This window comes from Tauraco erythrolophus, chromosome 10 (genome assembly GCF_009769465.1).
Source record: "Tauraco erythrolophus isolate bTauEry1 chromosome 10, bTauEry1.pri, whole genome shotgun sequence".
In the NCBI taxonomy this organism is placed as follows: Eukaryota; Metazoa; Chordata; class Aves; order Musophagiformes; family Musophagidae; genus Tauraco; species Tauraco erythrolophus.
The window spans coordinates 9,124,519-9,144,239 of NC_141474.1; the positions used below are offsets into that span (position 1 = coordinate 9,124,519).

The 19,721-nt window shown below is 36.3% G+C and overlaps 1 protein-coding gene across 1 annotated transcript in view; it reads left to right on the forward strand.

Annotated features, from left to right (window-relative positions):
• CDC73 (cell division cycle 73) overlaps positions 1–19,721 on the forward strand; it is a 108,570-nt gene that overhangs the window by 72,246 nt on the left and 16,603 nt on the right. Inside the window, exon 11 of the mRNA XM_086617506.1 lies at positions 18,002–18,059. Coding sequence (XP_086473632.1) covers positions 18,002–18,059 — 58 coding nt within the window. The remainder of the gene's footprint in view (positions 1–18,001; positions 18,060–19,721) is intronic.

Here is a 19,721-nt window from a genome sequence, read left to right on the forward strand (position 1 = left end):
CACACCCAAGGCATAAACTTAGTGATTTAATTAATCTTTGAATGTGTTAAATTTAAAACATACATGCAGTAATATAGATGAATCTGAAATGGTGGTAGAACTAGAAAAAGTTTCCACTTATTCTGAAATATGCGGGTTTTTGTTTGCTAATGAGTAGTTAATTGTTACATCATTCAGTCAGGAATATAAGCACGTCCCCTAACTTGGCACATCCCCTAACTTGGCAAAGTTGTGAGAGAGAGAAAAAAACAGGTGATTTTTTTCAAGTCGGGAGGGTGCTTCTTACTCCATCTGCCTTAGGAAACATTTCAAGTGAATGTTTCATAATAAAAAAACCACGTTTTAGAATTAAGTAAACTGATGTTCTAGGTATCCAACTGGAATTCCATCCGTTCTCCTATCACAGCTGCCTTTAAGGAGCACAGGTTTGGAGTGCCTCAAACTTCACTTGAAAAGCCAAAATACAAAATGTTTTCGGTCTACTTTGTTTCTGTTCTGGTTTTGAGTATTGTGCAAATTTTACATATTGGACTACTGTCCAGACACGTTTCTTTCCTCAATTGTTCACTTTACCACATCTACTTTCTTTCTTTATTCCAATTTTTCATGTCTTCCCCCAGGCTTTGCATGCAATTATTGCTGATCTCAAGTGCTAAATGCAGATATCTTTTTTCCAGGGGTTGGACAACATAATTTCGTTTGTTTTGTGCTGTATTTTTCGTTGTGCGGTTCTCCCCTGATGAACTGACAATCTGGTGCCAGCAGTAATATTTTCTGCCTGTCACAAGTGTTTCTTTTGCATTTTGAGAAGAGCGGGGACTTTATGAAGCTTTGATTCAGCACAGCAGGGGAGAGAAGGCCAACCAGCAGAAGTACCAAATGTTCACAGGCAGTTTAAAGAACAGCTGTGGAAAATACACTTGTGTGTTTCCCCTTACCTTATGACTTGGTTTATTGGGCCTGCCTGCACTATATGGTCAAGTTACCCCAACACCCGCCCTCACACCCCCAGCATGAGAATTTGAAATGAAGACTGAGGTTCCTACAGAAAGTGAGACTTCAGGGAAGAACTGGTACTACGTATCGTATCTCTTAAAGCAGGAAAATGACATCCTGTGGGAGTTAATAGGCCGTCAGCTCTAATGCCTAAAGAGAAAAATCCATTGTTCCAGCTGTTACCATCTGTCCAGCCCCTTCTCTCTCTGCCAGATTCCTTCCTGCAGTAGGCACAGATAGACTCTTTTCCCTTAGGCTATCTTCAGGCTCTTGAGGCATCCAGCACTTTTCTCCCAATGATCTGAGGAGTCTTGGCTCATCAGGTTCATCACCAGGATGCAGACCTCCTGCCCAGCATTCTTTCTTGGACTGCTGGATGAGTTACATATTTTTTGTTTGTTTATTTTGGTTTTTGGTTTGTCTTTTTTTTTTTTTTCTGGTGAGACTGATTAAGAGATTAGCAGCTCTAACTGTTCATCTGCTCGCTAAATTTTTTTCCCAGTGTGTATGGTTTGTATGTGAATATGGAGGCATTTTGTCAGCCTCAAAAATCCCTGGTTTTGAAATTGAAATTGATGATGCAGATGTTGCGTGAATGTTAAATAATATGAAATTGAAAAGCTGGACTTCCAGAGCTGTCAGAATTTCATGTGACCTGGGGTTGAGACCTGTATTGACTCTTTCCATCTGTCACATTTCTTCAGTAGCTTTAGCACATTAATTCCTACAGCTCCATCCTGTAGGTATCCTCATTTACAGCTAATTCTGTGAGATGTGCAGGGTTTACAGTAGAAATTACAAAGGTTTAGCAAGTGTCCTAAATGCCTGACACTTTTTCTTGAAGCACAGATGTTTAAACTAGGAAAAACAACAAAATCTGTGGAAAAATCCTTTCTCCAGTGATCCAGGAGGCTCTATCCCTGTAATAAACTTAAGCAATATTTGTTCATATCCAACAGAAAACCTGGCTCATAAAATGAGTAATAAGTTCCCCTTTAAGAGCAGTTCCCTGCTGCCCTTTCTTTGACGTGTTGAGGAACCTAAAATTACTCCAAACACCCTGTGCCACCACCTAGTTTGATAGAACTACTTCACCTTGGCCAGGCAGTCTGATGTATCTGTTTTGTCCTAATGTTGTTCCATGTTAATGATTCCCTCAACTCGAAGTAGTTTCCAGCCAGTGTATATTAATGAAAGGCTGATTTTAATATGGGCTGAGTTTTATGATGTGGTGTGTTCAATATCGTTGAACTGATTTCTGGTTATTTCAAAGTAAATTCTGTTTTGTGGCAAAAATCCTTTGGAAGTAAACGTTTATTTGTATATACTTGTGATGAACAAAGAAATCAAGTTACCGTACAAAATGACTTTGCATACCCCTAGTTGCCATTCTGTCCTGCAGACTTTCTCTTTCTGCTTTTGAAACTCACGTTAAGCTTAAATGACAGCATCTCTTTAGTGATTTCCATGGAAAAGGAAACTATACTGTGGAAATCATGCTTTTTGTCTGAAGAACTGTGTTTGTAATTCCTTCTGTAATCTGTGCAAGAGTCTAGATTAATTTTGTGAGCCTGAGGATTTTTTCACATAAATTACTAATGTAAGTCAACGTCACCAGGACTTTTAGTCCTAAAATACACGATTTAGAGGAAATCCTTAGATGTTTCTATTACGTTAATTGACAGATAATATTGGTTCAGAACTAGAGAATTCTTACTCTTTTTCAGCTATCCTAAACTATATTTCAAACTTAAATTCCAGGTTTTTTATTTTCTGTAATTTAGTGGCTTCTACCAGAGGCAGAAATCAGAGAGAGCTCTCTTGCATCTTGTCTATCTCAAGACATAATATTAAGAATCATTAATGCCTACTGTAGGGAGTTGTGTGTTTAACGGAAAAAAATACTGGATATGTTTAATGTAATAATGCTAAACTCATAAAATTTGGCCTAAAATTCAAGATTATATCTTTCTGTAATATAGAGAGATATAGTCTTGTAACTCTTAATCAGCATCTGCAAAGCTTTCTATCACTGATCCGTTTTACTAAAGTAGAGTAAATTTATAGGGAGCATCTGTCATCTAAAAAAAACCCCACCTCTTAAAACCACAAAAAACTGTCATCCTCTTAAAAACCCCACAAATCTTATGACCTGGGATGATGGGTTCCACATTGCAGATTCTTTTAAGTCTTCTCTTCTCAAGGATTTGCGTAACTAAGCGTTCAGATTTCTACAAATGCTTTTTCTGTAATTTTTGGTTAATACACATTTGTGCTATATTCATGTGGAAGTATTTTGATTTACATTGCAGAAGAAAAGAAATGACTTTTGGGAGACCAAACCTGACTTTTTTTTTTTCCTTAAATCCCCGCCCTCCCCTCCTCGGATCTTTGAAACTCCATCTTACTGTTTTCCTTGGAATTATTTATTTTGCTAAATATAAAAAGCCCTGTAATTCTATTAATACCAGTTAGAAGCATAATAGTGTAAAAGCACAACAGTTTTCTATTTCTGTTGCATTTCTAAGTAAGCAAGCAAAGCAATAAAATAGAATAAGAATTCCTTCTTAATTTAATGAGGCCTGGATACAATACAAAAAGGGAATCCCTGTTTTTCAGAATCTAGGTCACCTCACATGGAGAAGATTTCTTTGCTGAGAAAAAAATCTTTCAGGGTTTTTTTTGGGGTTTTTTTGTGGGTTTTTTTTGTTTGTTTGTTTTTTACAGTTGACCCTACACAGCATTGTCTGGAGCTATGCACCAGTATCTGTACTTTTATGCTGGGTTAGTCTAATGACAAGAGGAGATTTTTTGTTATGTATAATTAAATTTCACTTATCTGAGGTGCACTGGGGGAAGGGAACGGGCAAGGAGATATGTCAGTAACGTGGGAAATGGATGCAGCAAGGAAAGAAGTTAGAGCAGGTCTCTTGAATCTGTGTGCTTCTCTCAATAGCAGGTTGGTTGGGACCAATGCCAGATTAAAATTGGATCTGTGTATTCACATGATAATGCACACAATCTAATAAGCCTTGTGGAATGTCGACCATTAGGGAATAGATGCATCAGCCCACTCTGAATGGTCTGGTGGAGTTGGTTCAGGTCCCGTGTGGCTGGAGCTAATAAGTTCTGATGACTCTGTGTAGAATTGCTTGCTTGTTCTTGGAACAATGCTGCAGCATACATGAGATGCTTGCAAGATTTATAAATAGTAGCTCACGCTGCGCGGTGGTGCTGCTTCTGAAGCCCCGCTGGCCTGGGAAGTAAACTAGCTGTGTTTCTACCAAGCTGCCCTGAGCTAATGAAATCCCTAAATCTAAGGCACCTCAGTCATCTCGAATGGAAAATGTGCTGCCTAGAATCACTGATCCCAGTTGATTGAGATCTGATGGCAATAGTAAGTTGAGGGTTTTTTAGAACAGTTCTTGTACTGGTAGTGCATAGTATTATCTTCATCTCATTTTCAGATGTTTTTCTTCAAACCAGGCACTAGTCAGTGACAAAAAGTCTGTTTGAGAAGATAAGGGTTTTTGCTCTTCCTTCAAAACAGGCATACATTTGTTTAACTGAGAATATGACAATGTAGAAGCAGCAAAATAAGGAAGAAATATGTAGTCTGGCATAAGCTCTTGAATAGTTGGATTTTCGTGCATTTTCAAAATGGCTCTTTAGAAGATCAGGAATAAATAGAAAAGTGTGAGATTTCCATACTTACTACCAGCCTGTTGAGCTACACGTAAAATTACTGTGCTGCCCTTTCTCAAAAGGTGATGCTGCTATTTTGTTTTGGTGTTTTTCTCGTAAAAGTAGAGAACCACAAGATTTAGACAAGGAAGTTATTGGATGAGACTCAGTAAAATTGAATCTATTTGTGACTGGTGAAGCCCTTCTAAGCATGTACAGAAAGTTCCAGGATGTTGTAACAGAGGAATCTTGTTACACTTTAGTTTGTTTTTTTTTTTCCTCACAGATCATTCTTGGCGATGGAAGCCTAACTCTCTTCCAAAACATTGTCTGCTCTTAGTGGCTTACTCATTTTTATTTCCTACCACCTAAGTGCTCAGTTTTCCAGTGAGAGGATCTTACTTTGCAACAGATTGCTGTAGAAAAAAACCCTCTCGTTTACTTTTTAGCACTGACAGTAGGCTTTTCAAAGGCGAAACAACTATTTGAAGTAACAGGGCAGATGTGAGGGCTGAAGGAGGGCTGAAGAGGTCTTGCTGCCTAAGGCAGATTTCCTTTGGATAAACTGTGATATTCGCAGGTTTGTTATGGATGACTGATATTTGCTAACATGCGAGTAGCAGAAATAATAGTTGCAGCGAACTCACCTGTGTCTGTGCTGACTGGCATAATCTGTCATCTTAGAGGTTTATTCACAGTGGGAAGTTGTTAAAGATGAATTTGTGTGTGTATGTACGTGTATATACATAAACGTGGGGGGGTGTGTGTATATGTAGAGAGAGAAAGAGAGAGGCAGCCATGTGAAAACTTTGAAAACCTGTTTTAAAATACACTTTTGAGTCTGCTCATTTAGTCAGGAGGTTGTTTTTCTGCAGTAGTGGATGAAGGCTGTGTAAAAGTCATAGCATAATAGGAAGATCCTAAAATTTGTAGGTTTTGTACAGCTTTCATTCTGTCTTGATCTTTGAATAGAATGGCCCCAGACTGTAGGAATGAGACCTTGTCAGTTGACCTTCATTTAAGAGGACTGCATTTCTGCACTACCAAAAACACAGCTGTGCCATAGCCATTTCAAAGAACAGTTGTGTTATAAACCAGATCTCATAATGCATAGATAGACTATCTCCATGCTTCTATCTGGTGTATGGATTGTGTATAAAATGAAAAAATAAAAGTTGAATGCTGTCGTCTTAGTGCTTGAGAAGGGCTTAATTTAATCTTCTCTGCTAAAGAGAGAAGAATAATGGGGATTTTAGATACAATGCCAAAGGAAGCTGAAAGTAGAGGCAGAAGGCCAAATGGAAAAATTCCTCTTATGTGATACAGCCAGAATCCTTCCTGTCTTTTAACTTAATGCATGATTTATTGCCATTACAGTTAGGTTTTGATATAGGTGTATAGCATTATTGGCTTTTATATTCTACAATAGGGTGATATGAATTATATGTTAATTCAGGATACAAATACCAGTAGCAGTTTGCACAATTTGGTATGTAATATTGTAGCAATAATACACACAAATTCTGTTGCATGCATGCTAGTGCATGGGAGGAAATGTTTTGGTCTAACTTGAGTGGTCCTTCATAGTTGTAAATAAAATTGTGCTTTAATTAAAACAGAATTCTGGAATGAGAATTCTACAATGATAAGTATGTAGTGCAGTGGATCTCACTGGGAAAGCTAGGGGGAGAGAGAATTGGAGAAAGGTGCCATAAATGGCATGTAACAGTACCAAAAGGGTTGCATTTTTATCCTGGGTGTTTAATTATGATGATGTGTGTGAAACTTTTACATAATGTAATCCAAGGAAAAGATCTAGGTAGTCTAGCAGGCAGTTTCTCAGAGCTCTTGTGACTGGTATAAGTGGAATGCTATTATTGTAAATTTTGGAAATGCTCAGACTTCAGAATCTCATACTGAGAAAGATATGGTAATTTTTACTGGTGGTGGGAGCAGACGTTTGAGGACACTGAAGCGCGCAAGTTTTTTTTTCTGTGACGTTTTACTGTGTTAAATGTATGAAGCATGGCAAGCTAGAGGCTACGGAAGTCCTGAAGTTGGATATTAAGATTGAAGTACTGTTATTACAGTGCTTCGGAACTCGTAGGTTTGGTTCTTGAAGTTTGCATGTATACTTGTTTGAATCCCAAGTTGTGTTATATGTTCTGAGTTAAAATGCAGGAAAGTGCTTCCAAGGATCTGTTTATTTTGTTGAAGTCTGAATGTAAACATTTTGATCCAGTAGTAGATGTGTTGTCTTCAAAGTTAAACCTACTGAAATGTTTTGTTTTACTTGATACACATGTATGAAATCACCAGGCAGAAAGAACCATTGCAATCAAATGTCAGCTGCAGTCGTAATCGTTTTCAAAGTAGTGGGTTTTTATTTGGCACCGTATAGCAAGCCTGTACGTTGAAAATGCAAGGTATTGGGTGTCTGTTCAAAATAGTTGGTTTCTCTTGGATTCAGTGTTTTTTGCAAAATGAAAGTTTATTCACAAGATGACCAACAACTTCGCGTTTGGGGACAGATTGTTGTGTGTCAGATTTCCCAGCTTCTTGTAACAAAAACTGAGTGTAGACCAGTTCCTCCGAATAAATTACGGATCTGTTGACAAAGGCTGTAATGTTGCCACATAATGAGGAAGGGGGTTGGGGAACAGAACCTGGCTTTAGCAATAATGCGAGTGCATCCCTTGCCATCCCTCCTGGCTAAAGGTGCTTTTATTGCAAAAACCTTTGAAGGCTTTTTTTGCTCTTCCCATGCGTTTAACCTTGAATAATGCTGTGTTTATGTATAGTGCTTGGCCAACATTTCACAGGGGCTTTTCTGATTGTACAAACTGTAAATGTAAGGCTTAAATTAGACATTTGAGAAAGGAGGAAATGACTGAGTTTGTGTTCTTGCCATGGAGAAGTGACACCTTTGGCTGCCATTATGATCAAGGGTGCTTGGCTACAGTGTTAAGAAGCAAACAAAAAGTCTCTTCCCCCATCGTCCTCCCACTACTATCCACCAAGAAACTCTTCTGCATCCTGGTTGGATTCACTTCCCATCATGATACACAACGTAACTTCTTCCTTTCAGTCTGTGTTTTAAATGACTTAAAAGAAATGAGATCTGTAGAGTAAGAGCCTGACAAAGTCTGGGGGAGTTTTGTGAATATGGTGCTTCTTTGGTTAATTTTCATTCTTAGGCATAAATTTTTTTTTTTTTCAAATAATGACAATTGAAAACAAACCTATGAACTTATGCAGCTGGGGCAGAACATGTGTTTAGAGTATTCTGGTTATCTTGTAAGCAGATGAAAATGTCCAGTCTTCCCAGTTTGGGGGAATTACAGTGTACGGATAACTGCAGCATGTGCAAGTCTAGAAATCATAAAGCTTTCATGCTGGATTACACTCAGAAATTTTTGCAGTAAATTACTGTTCTAACTTGCTTGTCATGTTGTACAGAGAGCTCTTGTGTCTCAATATTTTGTCAATATTTTTATCACCAGCACCGCAGATATATGAATCTGCTCTGTCTCAATGGTCAATTTTTTGATATGAGGGCTTTAATAGATGTCATGCTGGAAGCTTACTACCCTGTTTGCAAATGGCACAGATAACTTATATAAATACACTTTTTTTCTTTTTATAGTACTTTTTTGTTTCTTGCATGTACAATTGCTATCACTTAACTTTCCTGTAGCCAGTGCAGCAAGTGGGTGTCCAACAAGACTCTCTTCTGATGTCTTAGTGTACAACTCAAAGTAAAGAAATATAAAAAGAGCTAAGAAGAAAATTCCAGCTAGCATACATTTCATTACCAATATTACTTGACTGACTGCACGGGTCTGTACTTTAGTATTACTAGCAGCCTGTTCCAGTTACAACAGGCCTCCAGATCATCACCTTTTGTGGTTAAAAAAAAACAAACCACCTACTCTTTTGCAGCTGAAATTGCATAGTAGATTAGATGTTACTCATGAAGGAGGCAGCCTTTAGTGTCAAGACAATCTGCAACCAGAACATTTTTTCTAGACTTTTCCCTGGTCTGTGACAGTTCAAAATAGCCCTTTCCGCATCGGAGTGGTTATAGTCTGTTGTATTCTTATAATCATCACTGTCATCTCTCAAGTTCTCTTATCTCTTGGCTTGTTTATTACAATTTATTATAGCTGCAGCTAAAGCGTTTGATCCTGAGAAAGCTCATTCTGGTTTTGAACTCAGCAGTTACTTTTCTAGGCAACACAAACAACAAGAGTTCATTGCTCCACTGTTCAGCTTTGTGCATTGGCTTCTCAAGGAATACTATTTCAGGATTTTCTCCTGATATTTTAAGTCTTCCAGGATGATCTCTTGGAAAATTGCTTTAATCTCTCTGGCCATAACCACCCATGATAACTGTTTTCTTGTAACATAATGTAATATATAACCATAATGCTGAGATTGCTAAGGCTGGTAAGGTATGGAAGAACAATATTAAAACTTTTATTTTTTTCAGTGAATAGAAGGAAACAATCACATCAGGATGAATTACAACTGGGGAAAAGTGATGCTGGATGATTTGTTGAACAAACAATCACGAAATAACCTAAGGCCTTTAATATCTGCCTATGTATTAGGATCCTAATATTACAGGATCTCCTGTTCTAGCAACAGGATTCAGTATAACCACGAGGAGTCTGGAAAAAGCCTCATTGGTTACTGTTGCATTGAGATGTAGAACAGCATCACATAAAGTTAATCAATTGCGGGGGTCTTGGTTCAGTTTGGGATTTTTTTTTTCAGAAAATTTCATGCAGAAGTTAAGGATCCATCTGTATTCATTTAGGCACCTGCAGAGCTTATAAAAATATTCTTCACACAAAACATTTCCTGATTTTTTCCAGAAGTTGCAAAGGAGCCTTTTGAGGTCTTTTAAGCCTTTTCCTCTGCAAATTCATTGCTCACTGAATGCAGGTGTAAGTGGCATCTTCCTGTTGCTCTGTACTGAGTAACATTTTCTTTAATGTACGTATGACTGTCCCTTGAATACCATTTCCGAAGCAGGATCTGAATAGAAAAAGAGCAGTGCTTTTCTACTAGAGTTCGCATGTCAGCAGTGCTTTTATGCAAATGAATAGTCTGAGCCCCATATTCTGTGATGTTTCTTGTGAAAAACCACTTCGTATGAGTGACTGATACTTGCGGTTATAGGTAGTATTGGAACTGGAGGTTCATGAATGTGTGAAAAGTTGGAGACTAAAATGTTGGCACATCAATTAAACAGGACTGGAATGTGCATAATTGTGAATTTACTGTCATGTGGCATGTTCTGATTTTAGTACACAGAAAAAACAGTAGTGTATAAACCTCTGCACCTAACTTTTGAGACTGATGAAACAATCTCGAACTGTGTTTGTCAAAAATCTTACTGATTTTTGTACAGTAATACACGTGAGGCCAGCTCAGATAATTAACCCAAAGGGAAAGAATTCTAAGCAAAAATAATGTTTTAGTGATACCTACTTTTGTTTTCTTGTGCATTTCAAGGGAGTTAGTCATTTAAATAAACATAGGTAGGTATATTATAAGCAGGCCTTTATTTTTAAAACAAGCAAACCAAACCTCTGGAGTTCTCAGGATTAAGAGGAGTTGTTTTTTGATGAAAACGGATTATCCCCAGGAAAATGGAAGTGCTTACATGTTTAATCTGGCTTTGTCACCAACATTCCTCTTCAGCTCAAAATTGCTATTTCAATAGCAACATTTTGAAATTACACAACTGACGTAAATTCAAGATGAAGATCTTAATTTTACTGATTTTTATTTTGTTCGAGAATAAAGATGAGAAAAGCTCTAGCACGCTTCACTGAAGACTGTTCAGGAATGTTTTGAAAGCTTAGCTTTGGGGGTAATGCTTAAGTTTAAGTTAAAGCATCTCAGTAATTGTTGCTTTCATTAACTCTTCCCAAAAGTATGTCCAATAATTTCTATTATTATTATTATTATTATTATTATTATTATTATTATTTTAGTATGCTTATATGGGTTTGTCCCTAGTTGATCACTAGGCACTACAGTATTCTTAGTTTGTGTTTCTTAGAACCATTTTCCTTGCAGAACCAGAATATTGCCTAAGCTATATATAAGCAGTCCAATTAGTTCAGTCATTTTTTTTCCATGTTTAAACTGAACTACATTTAACATGATTGTAATAAACAAGAAATTGCAGTAAGTGTTTTTCGTGTCATTCAGTTTCACTGATCTCCAGGCCTAATGAACTACTGAAAAAAACGATCAGTCCTGTTCTTTATTATGTTTTACAGGGTCAGTGTTTCAGAATTCAAGTAATCTATCAATTTTAATTTTTTAATAGGTTAATAAAGGACCAGATTGGTAAACAAGAGTTTAATTTGAATGCTGTAGAACAAGTATTAGTATTTGTAAGTTTCAGTTAGTCCTTTGATGACTCAGCATAGTTTTATTTGTGCCACCCTCCCTTGCCTCTCCTTTCTTCTCCATCATTGTAATGCTGTACTCATTCAGAAGAGACTGTCTACATCCGATTTCCGTATACTTCCAAAATTTGTTATATGTACTAACTTTAACGGCATTTTGAAAACTATAACAAAATTTGCCTTATCTTTGTAAGAAGACGGGCATCAATTTTTCTTTCTTGCAACTGAATTTTAGGATTGGCAATCTTCCATGGCCATTTTTCTTTAAAATATGCTTGATGAGACATGATCTGCAGTATTAGCAGTTTTGTATTTTGAAATAAATATGATTTATATTAGTTTTGCTAGCGCCTTTTGTCTCATCACATCCATTTTTTAGCTGTTGAAGTAGGAAATAGTGAAGCAATGGTGTTACTTTCCTTAGGCAGTTGATATCAGAAGCCTTTGATAAATAACGGTAAATTTTCCCCCTTTAAAAATTCATTCTATAAAAATATCTTTAATTCTGCTTAAACTCCCACTCTCTTTTCTAGACTATAAGGAAGTTGAAACAATGTAAACAGTTGAAATGACCTTTTTATTAATATTGCAAGCAATGAAGATGAAACAACTGTGATATTAGCAGTATTTGCACAATAGTTAAGATCCTGGTATCAAATTCTATTTTATTTTACAGCATTGTTTAAAATTAGAAAGGCAGTTAAAAGCTTGCAATTTATTATTTAAATATCTGTCTTGGGGGACTGCATATGCAGATTTGTGTGTGTAGAAACATGCAAATAAGCTATACCAGTTTCATGTGTAAATAAAATGATGATGTGAAACACTAGTTAAAATATTATTAAAATTTTCTTGATATGAACACAAGTCAGAGAATTATCAGGAAGACTTCAGAGGCAGAGCAACTCAGTTGGATTGTTTTGCTTGGTTCTTTGGTAGATTCCTTCCCCACACACACGCCTCAAGACTTTTAAGGGCTTTCAATTTTTAGAACGAAGCTCTGTGTATTCAGAATCTAAGCAATTTATATGAAATAGATAGATGTTTCTATCTAGCTCAAAGTAGGGCATCTGGACTAGACATTAGATACCTGGTTTTGAAGTCATCCTGCTGTTTTGGCTGTTTGTCATATATTGATGTATACGAGATTTAGTTTCTAGAAAAATATTATTTTTAACTATGCAATCGTTTTAGGCTTTGTCGTAGTTTTTAAGCTGACTTTTTTAGAATTTTAAAATGTCGGATACTTGGGCAATGACAGTATAGTTGCTGGTAATTAAAATGAATTCTTACAGTCTCTTCTGCCCTAAATTGAGTAGATAAACTGAAGTCTGTTCTTAAAGATAACTCTACAAGCTTAGTATTCACATGTATTTATTTTCTTTCTCATTTGAGCATTGCAGTTTTACTACATTCATCTTTAAGAACAGAACAGTCTTTGGTTGAATTGTCTTCTGTCATGGATGGCGGAGCTGAAAGCTGCTTTAGTTTTTCATATGCAAGCTGTTGCTAATACTTCTTGCAGAATCAAATCTTACTTTTTACTTGTACTACTTCTGTGCAGGAGTGTGCAAGTTACCTAATAATTTTTAGACTTTTGGGTAAAGATCTTGTACTAATTTAAATGTTATAATGGAACAAGACAAATTAAATTTGCTAAGTTAAAAAAGCCACAAGATGGCATCAAATTATCAATTCTATCTGTTGCTCCTAACATTTTTTTTAAAGGTCAAAATATTAGACTGCATGGATCTCTACACAGAAACCAGTTGGGATAGTGAACGTGCAATGAAATAGAGTTTGAGGTTTCATTATTTGTACCTTGTGAAGCCACAATAAGAAACTTTTAATAGCTTTTTTTGTGCTTCAAGAGAGTAAACTAACTGGGGTATATGTGAAACTTGACTCCAAAAAATTGTATCAGTATAACACATTTTATTGCTTAAAATATGAGAGTTTGTTTCCTAAAACAGACCGAGTTATGTTCAGGCAATTTCTGATTCCAGTTGAGAAATGAGTGAAAGTAACTTAACTGTGGATGTTTAATGCTGATTTAGACTTAAGAACAGTACTAGTTATATAAACTATAGGATTTTTTCTAAAATATAGAAAAATACTAGTAAGGTCCTGATATCAGATGAATATTGATAATTGGTGATTTTTGCAAATTAACACAAAGAATGACAGATTATTGTTTTTAATTGAAAAGGTCAACAAACATTGCAGAAGGTTTTAAAAGCAGTTAAAAAAACCCCAACAACCAAAAAAAAAACCACCCCAAACAAACAAACAAAAATATATAATAATATATATAAAATAAAAAAAAAAAAAAACAACCAAACAAAATCACCCACTGTTGGGTAACTAAATACAAGTATAGATTGACCATAGTCTGCTTGTTTTGTTAGGTGTTTTTTGATGTCTCTGTAGATGGCATATCTCAGATTTAATATTTAAGAAATAGATCTTTTAGAAGTTGTTGAACTTTCTACATTAAAATGAATTGAGGATGCAATATGTTGGAGGACAGATGAATGTGATGAGAATCTGTCCAAAGCAGTTTGCATCTTAATATATTGCAACTTATGTATAATGTAGAAGAAGGGAAGAGAAAATGAATGCACTTGTGAAAGAAAAGGTGTGAAGTAAACTGTTTACAAAACGTACAAATTTAAGGGACTTTAAGATAGACCTAAAGCTTCTCGTTGTAAGCATGGTTTACTCTCACAAAACTTATCAGAGCACATAGTGGCGTCTGCATTTTTAAGACAAACATAGAAATTGCAGGAAGGAATGAGGGAAGAAAAGAACACACTAAAAGCTGAATTACCCGGGCATACAATAATAGCACAAGTCAGTTATTCTTCAGGGTGCGGTGGGTTTTTTTTCCTTGTTTGACTACAAGTGGGAATATGAATTTTTTCGCATATACTAACCTGTTCTCTTCATGCATGGGTTTGCAAACTCAATATTTTTGGTGTTTAGGTAGGACAATGCCAAATAGCAAAAGGCATAGGCTAAAATAAAAAAAAGTATTGAGCAGACATTTTGTAAATGTCTAATGTGACAGGAGCCAGTACTGAAATGGAATGAGTTCCACTGAAAAGTATGTACAGTTGCCTATCTAAATGATGCAGTGAAATCCAGGAAAGCATGAAGCTTTCGGTGTCTGGTTTCCTAATTTCATTCTATGTCAGGTTGTTGCTTCTGAATGGTTAAATACTCATATATCTACTGTAAATCATAAATAAACTATATGTAACCTTCTGTGGTGAATTAGTACAACTAAACCAAATAATACACTTTTGATTAAAATATGATGTTAAGTGGTTGTCTTAAGATTTGTATTTTTTAAATTGCATGGTTTTGTTACTAGATGAGTTTCAAGTTATGAATATTCATAATATGCTCCTTAAGTCTCAAAGGGCTTATGCATAAGAATTAGGTATGTCATCTTCGAGCAAAACCGTGAAGTATTCAGAAACTTTGAGGAAATGAATGCTCTTTAAATAGCTGAACAGAGGTTTCTGACGCTCAGGGTACAGCTGCACAAACAAAAGCTCCCCTCGCTGGAGTTGGAATTCGCAGTGTGCTAGTTACTTAAGAGTATCTTTCACCTGAAAAACTTCACATCAGAAGATTTGAAATATCTTACTGTGCACTTGCTGAGAAATAAGCTACTGCCTTCACAAGGAGTTGGAGCGTGCAAACGAGAAGTTACCTCCGAGTAGCTAACAGGCCATAAATTACCAGCAGCACTTACCTTGGGTGGTTGAATGAACCAACAATGAAGCTTACTTCGTCAACTTAATTTTCTTTTCCTCTGGGAGAAATCCTAGCACTTAGTTCTCTGTGGTTATACCTGCCTTGTAAACAGAGCTGGTATCATAAATCAGTGCACTGTCAGTGGAAAAACTCGGGCCTCTGTCTGAATGCTTTTGAAAAGCATTAATTTTGTATCTAAACTCAGCATCTTTTGTTTTCAGGACAGTGTGAAATGTTAGCAAAATTTTCCTGCTAATTACTCCCGTATTGAAAGCAAGTTTCCTTCTCCACTTAGTGAATCTTGTCAGCCATCACTGCTCTGTGCTTTTGTTTCTTCCTCACCTTAACAGTAAACTTCTCTCCTTACAAACCATTTAAGAAATGTGGGGTTGAAATATCAATCAGAGCTTCTTTTGCTACACTGTCTGCAGTTTTCACAGAATAGGAGGTGGCGATTAGGTCATTGATAACCATAAAGAGAGAGGAGATGTAAATCAATTAGAAAGGATGGATGTTATGCCGTCAGTAGTGACAACCGATATTCTGGCATTGTAGCACAGAAGCTCAAGAGTTGTAAGCTGTGGTTCATCCATGAAATTATCACAGTCTAAGGCAGTGATTTAGCTGTGACTTCCATCACTGATTGATTTGCAGAAATTGTTCTTACAGATAGAAAGGTCGTAGGCATGGAAGTGGTAGCCATCTTTTGTATCTGTTCATTTAAATGAATTCAGTTTCTACCATTAATCAGATATTTTCATATGATTTTTCTTTATGTGCTGTTGCTGTTGTTTTGGGGTTGGTTTTTTTGTTTGTTTCAGTTGCAGTGTTCTCCAAGCCCTGCCTTTTTGTGTTAGGCTTCTGCACTGAGTTTCCCACTAATAACTTTAGAGAGATAATTTAGGTGAAAGTATGAAAAACCCCCAAGTAGATCATTTGCCAATTATTTTGTTAGGCTTGATTCTGTGTATATTCTAGTGCTTTACAGATGTTTTGGTGGGAAAAAAAAAAAAATCGCAAGCACAAGTCATATGGAAGCCAAAGCAAGGCTTTGATTTTAATTTGATTATAATTCTTTCCAAGCTGCAGAAAAACTCCAGAACCTCCAAAGCAGCTCCTGGGTCCCTCCCTCTGCTGCAGCTGCCATAGGTCCTACAGGGTCTATTTAAGATACGGGAGACACTGAATAAGTGGAAGAGGAGGCTGAAAAGTTGCATTACTCATTCTAAGGGGAGGGAAGAGGAATGGACATGTGGGACTGCAGACAGTCATAGTTAAGCATCCAAACAAACTGAATTGGATTTAGAAATTCAAAACTTAGCATTTCAGGAAGTGACATTTCTTTCGCTTGATGGTTTGGGGTTTTTTTTCCATTTCATAAAGTGCCTTGAATTTTAAGAAAATGTTATGGGATAGTTTTTGGTGTTTCTTCAACGTGTGTAATTAGTACACCACAGGAACAGTCTTTTCACAAGAAAATGGCATTTTTCTATAAAAAAATGCAAAATGTCTTATTTCTGCTTTCTTGGCAAAAAGAAAGGTGGTGATGTTTCGGATAATTGCTGTTTCTCAGTCACAAGGCTTCTCTCAAAGGTAGTCTCTCCTTCCTGCTGCTCTTCCTATAGACTATGCTATTTTGATTTTTATCATTTGCTGAGTAATTATTGTGAAAGGACATTGGCAAAATACCTTTTCTCAGGTACTAAAAAAGTAAGTCTTAAAATAACAGTTACTGACTCAAGTGCCCTACATAGATGCTGGTAACTTAATAATCAGAAAAGAGTGCAGCAAAACTCTAGTTTAATCTGTTTCTTGCAATGGGGGGGGGGGGTGTGGTTTAAATCCTTATACTGAAGGATATACTAATAGGAGGCTGGTACTAATAGGAGGCTGCTGACTGTAAAAGTTAAAGCTGCGTGCTATACCAAATGTCAGCTCCAGCCTATTGTAACTAATCACGGGTGGCTTTGACAAAAACTCAGGGAAGAGATATTTTGAGTAAATTTGTGTTTCCTAAGGGCTTGTCAAGTGATCTTCTCGTGTATTTGTACTTCACAGTTTTTGAGATAAAAACAGAGTTTTAACTTTCATGGTGGAAACTTAAAAGCAGTTTCTTTAAGTGTTATTTAAATCATGGAACTTGAGGATGCTTGTTTGTAGTCCCTTGCTCATTAGCTTTTTAAATTTTGAATTACAGAACACATTTATGCGTGGACATACGAATGCGATAATGCCATACTGGAGTCCTTTCCAACAGATTTTCCCAGAGTGGGATCACTGACCTTTCTGAGTGTCTCACAGTTGAAGGATACATTTCACACAGTATTTTAGTAATTTTCAGATAAAACTCATGGTTTCATGTTAAGGTTTTCTGTCAGCCTTACAAACTGAAGTGGCTGAAACATATAGCGTTTTTTTTACAGTATTAGTAATACCATTAGTAATACATATTTTTTTCAGTGAGGTTTCACAGAAGTAACTGAGAACAGAATTTGTTCTTGCGGGAATTTAATGTTGTTTTGGAACCAGATGTGTGTGACCTCGCTCTTCTCTTACGTGGTGTGTTGACTCTGCAGAGTTAACAAGAATAAATAGTAGTGCAGGTCTTTTGTTCGTTACATTAAGGTAATTGGATAAGGCATGAGCAGAACTAATTATCATGAGAGTGCTATTTCTAAGCACTAAAACTCTTCGAGGCAGGAAGGCATTGCAGTTTCTTGGTCCTAGTTTTCCATCCAGAGCATAAGCAGATCTTGTTTTGAAATTTCTATAGCCAATTGCTTACATTTACATTATTAACCCTTGGTGAAAGTGATCATAGGTGAAATGAAACAATACTTTAAATACAAAAGATTTCTTTGAATATAGAAAAAACATTTCTGATTGGCATTTGATGATTAAAATGCAAACCTTGAGCGTAAAAGCTTATGAGGTTATCTGCCCTCCCCAAGTCTAAATCGGAATCTGTAAAGAGTTTTGAATATTTTAACTATTTTCTTTCATCTCTTTAATGGAAATATAATGCTCTCATTTTCATGGTACCCTATGTAGCTCTGTGTTCATTTAAAAAACCCAGGTACCTGACAAGGCCAGCTGTTAATATTATCTCTTCTGTCTTTTAAAAGGAAGGTGCTTCTGCTCGAAAAACACAGGCTCCAGCAGCACAGCCTGTACCACGCCCAGGTAAGGTAGCCTACCATCACTTGTGCTTCTGTTCCAAATAAGTATGAGTTTCAAAGAAATACTGCTTAAAACTTTAGTTAGCTGAAGAAAGAAGAGGGGATGATTTATTTGTGGCCTTTAACTGCACCTGTATTGGAAATAGCACATAACTTTTTGGTTAATGTTATACCATGGGGCTTGGATTCATTTTCTTCAGTGTGTCGCTTAATTAGCCCATTGAAAGGACACGCTAGTGAAATTTTTTAAAAAGGGACAAACTTCTTGGTTGTCAGCTTGGTAGTTCATAAATGCCAGCTCAAATATATAATAAGAGCTGGTTAATACTCTGAGGAGAAACAACCGAAATAAAAGCTAATCTCAAAAAGAGATCTTTTATTACTTCTGTTATTAATACATCAGAAATAAGTCTTTCTCTGAATGTGTTATTACTTCTTCACACTTCTTAGCATATTAAGGTATTTGTACTGGGACCAGAATCCTCAACTGGCTTTCTAATTCCCAGTTAGTAGACTTGAGCTATCAAGCCCATTTTGTATGTCAGATGGAATCTCAAATTGAGATTGAGATAGAATGATATAAGTACGTTGTTTTGTTTTAATTAGAAACCCTTAGAAAGAGTTTAAGAGTTCAGACAGTATATGAGAGGATCAGCGTTTCCAAACAGCTATGTGCATATTTACCCCTAGTTTACACACTATGGGAATTTCTGGTTTGATGAAAGAAAGGCTCGAGTGAAAGGTGGTGTTGAAGAACGAGATGATGGTTATTGTTGTTATGGAAGTATTGGTAAGGGTATTGGTTTGGGGCTTTTCGGAAACAAAACTGCCTTTTGAAATGCATGTACTTTTTCTAGAAGTGCTGCTGGAGTACCGTATATTCTTATGGAGACTACTAAATGCTTTCGATGTGTGCTTTTCTAATTCCATGAGATTTATTAGTAGGATTTAATGCTAAGACTTAATATTGTAAAAACGGTTCTTTCCAAAAAAATCTATTGTCATATTGAGTATTCTCAGCATACTTAAACGCTGTTGTGCACAGATTCTTCTGTTTGGTTATTTTGGTACTAAAAAGGTCATGCTGCCTGTCATACTTATCTCACTAGTCCAGTTAAGCATAATAATGCAAATGGAGTTGACAGACAGCAGTATGAAAAGGGTAGAAGTGGCAAGAGCAGAAATTTGTCATGAGTTGTCACAGGTCCCTACTGCTAGCTGTGACTTCATGGGTATTAACTGGCAGAAGTGTATTTTATACACTTTTTAAAGTGTACTTTATGCTGGCTATGCTGATATCGCCCTTCTCTAAGGCCAATCTAATCCAGTATCTTGCCTCTATATTGTAAGTTGAAGAGAGAATAAAGGAGAGGTATAGTCTGAAGAAAGCTTATACTGCTTCATTCAAAAAAGAAAAAAATTATATTTCTGCCTGATCTAGGATATTTAGAGGTTTAGAACTTGTAAAAAAATCAGTCGTTCTGTTCCTAGCAAAGTATTTTAAACATGCAATTTCTAGGAGGATGCTGCTTTGCACATAAGTTTTAGTTGAATTGGACAAAATAGTTGTCTAATTCTGATTTGAAAAAATATCGGAGATGTACTTTTAATTTAAGATATTTTTTTCTGCACCTTTCTGCAGCACCTACTTTTGTACTAGCCTGTC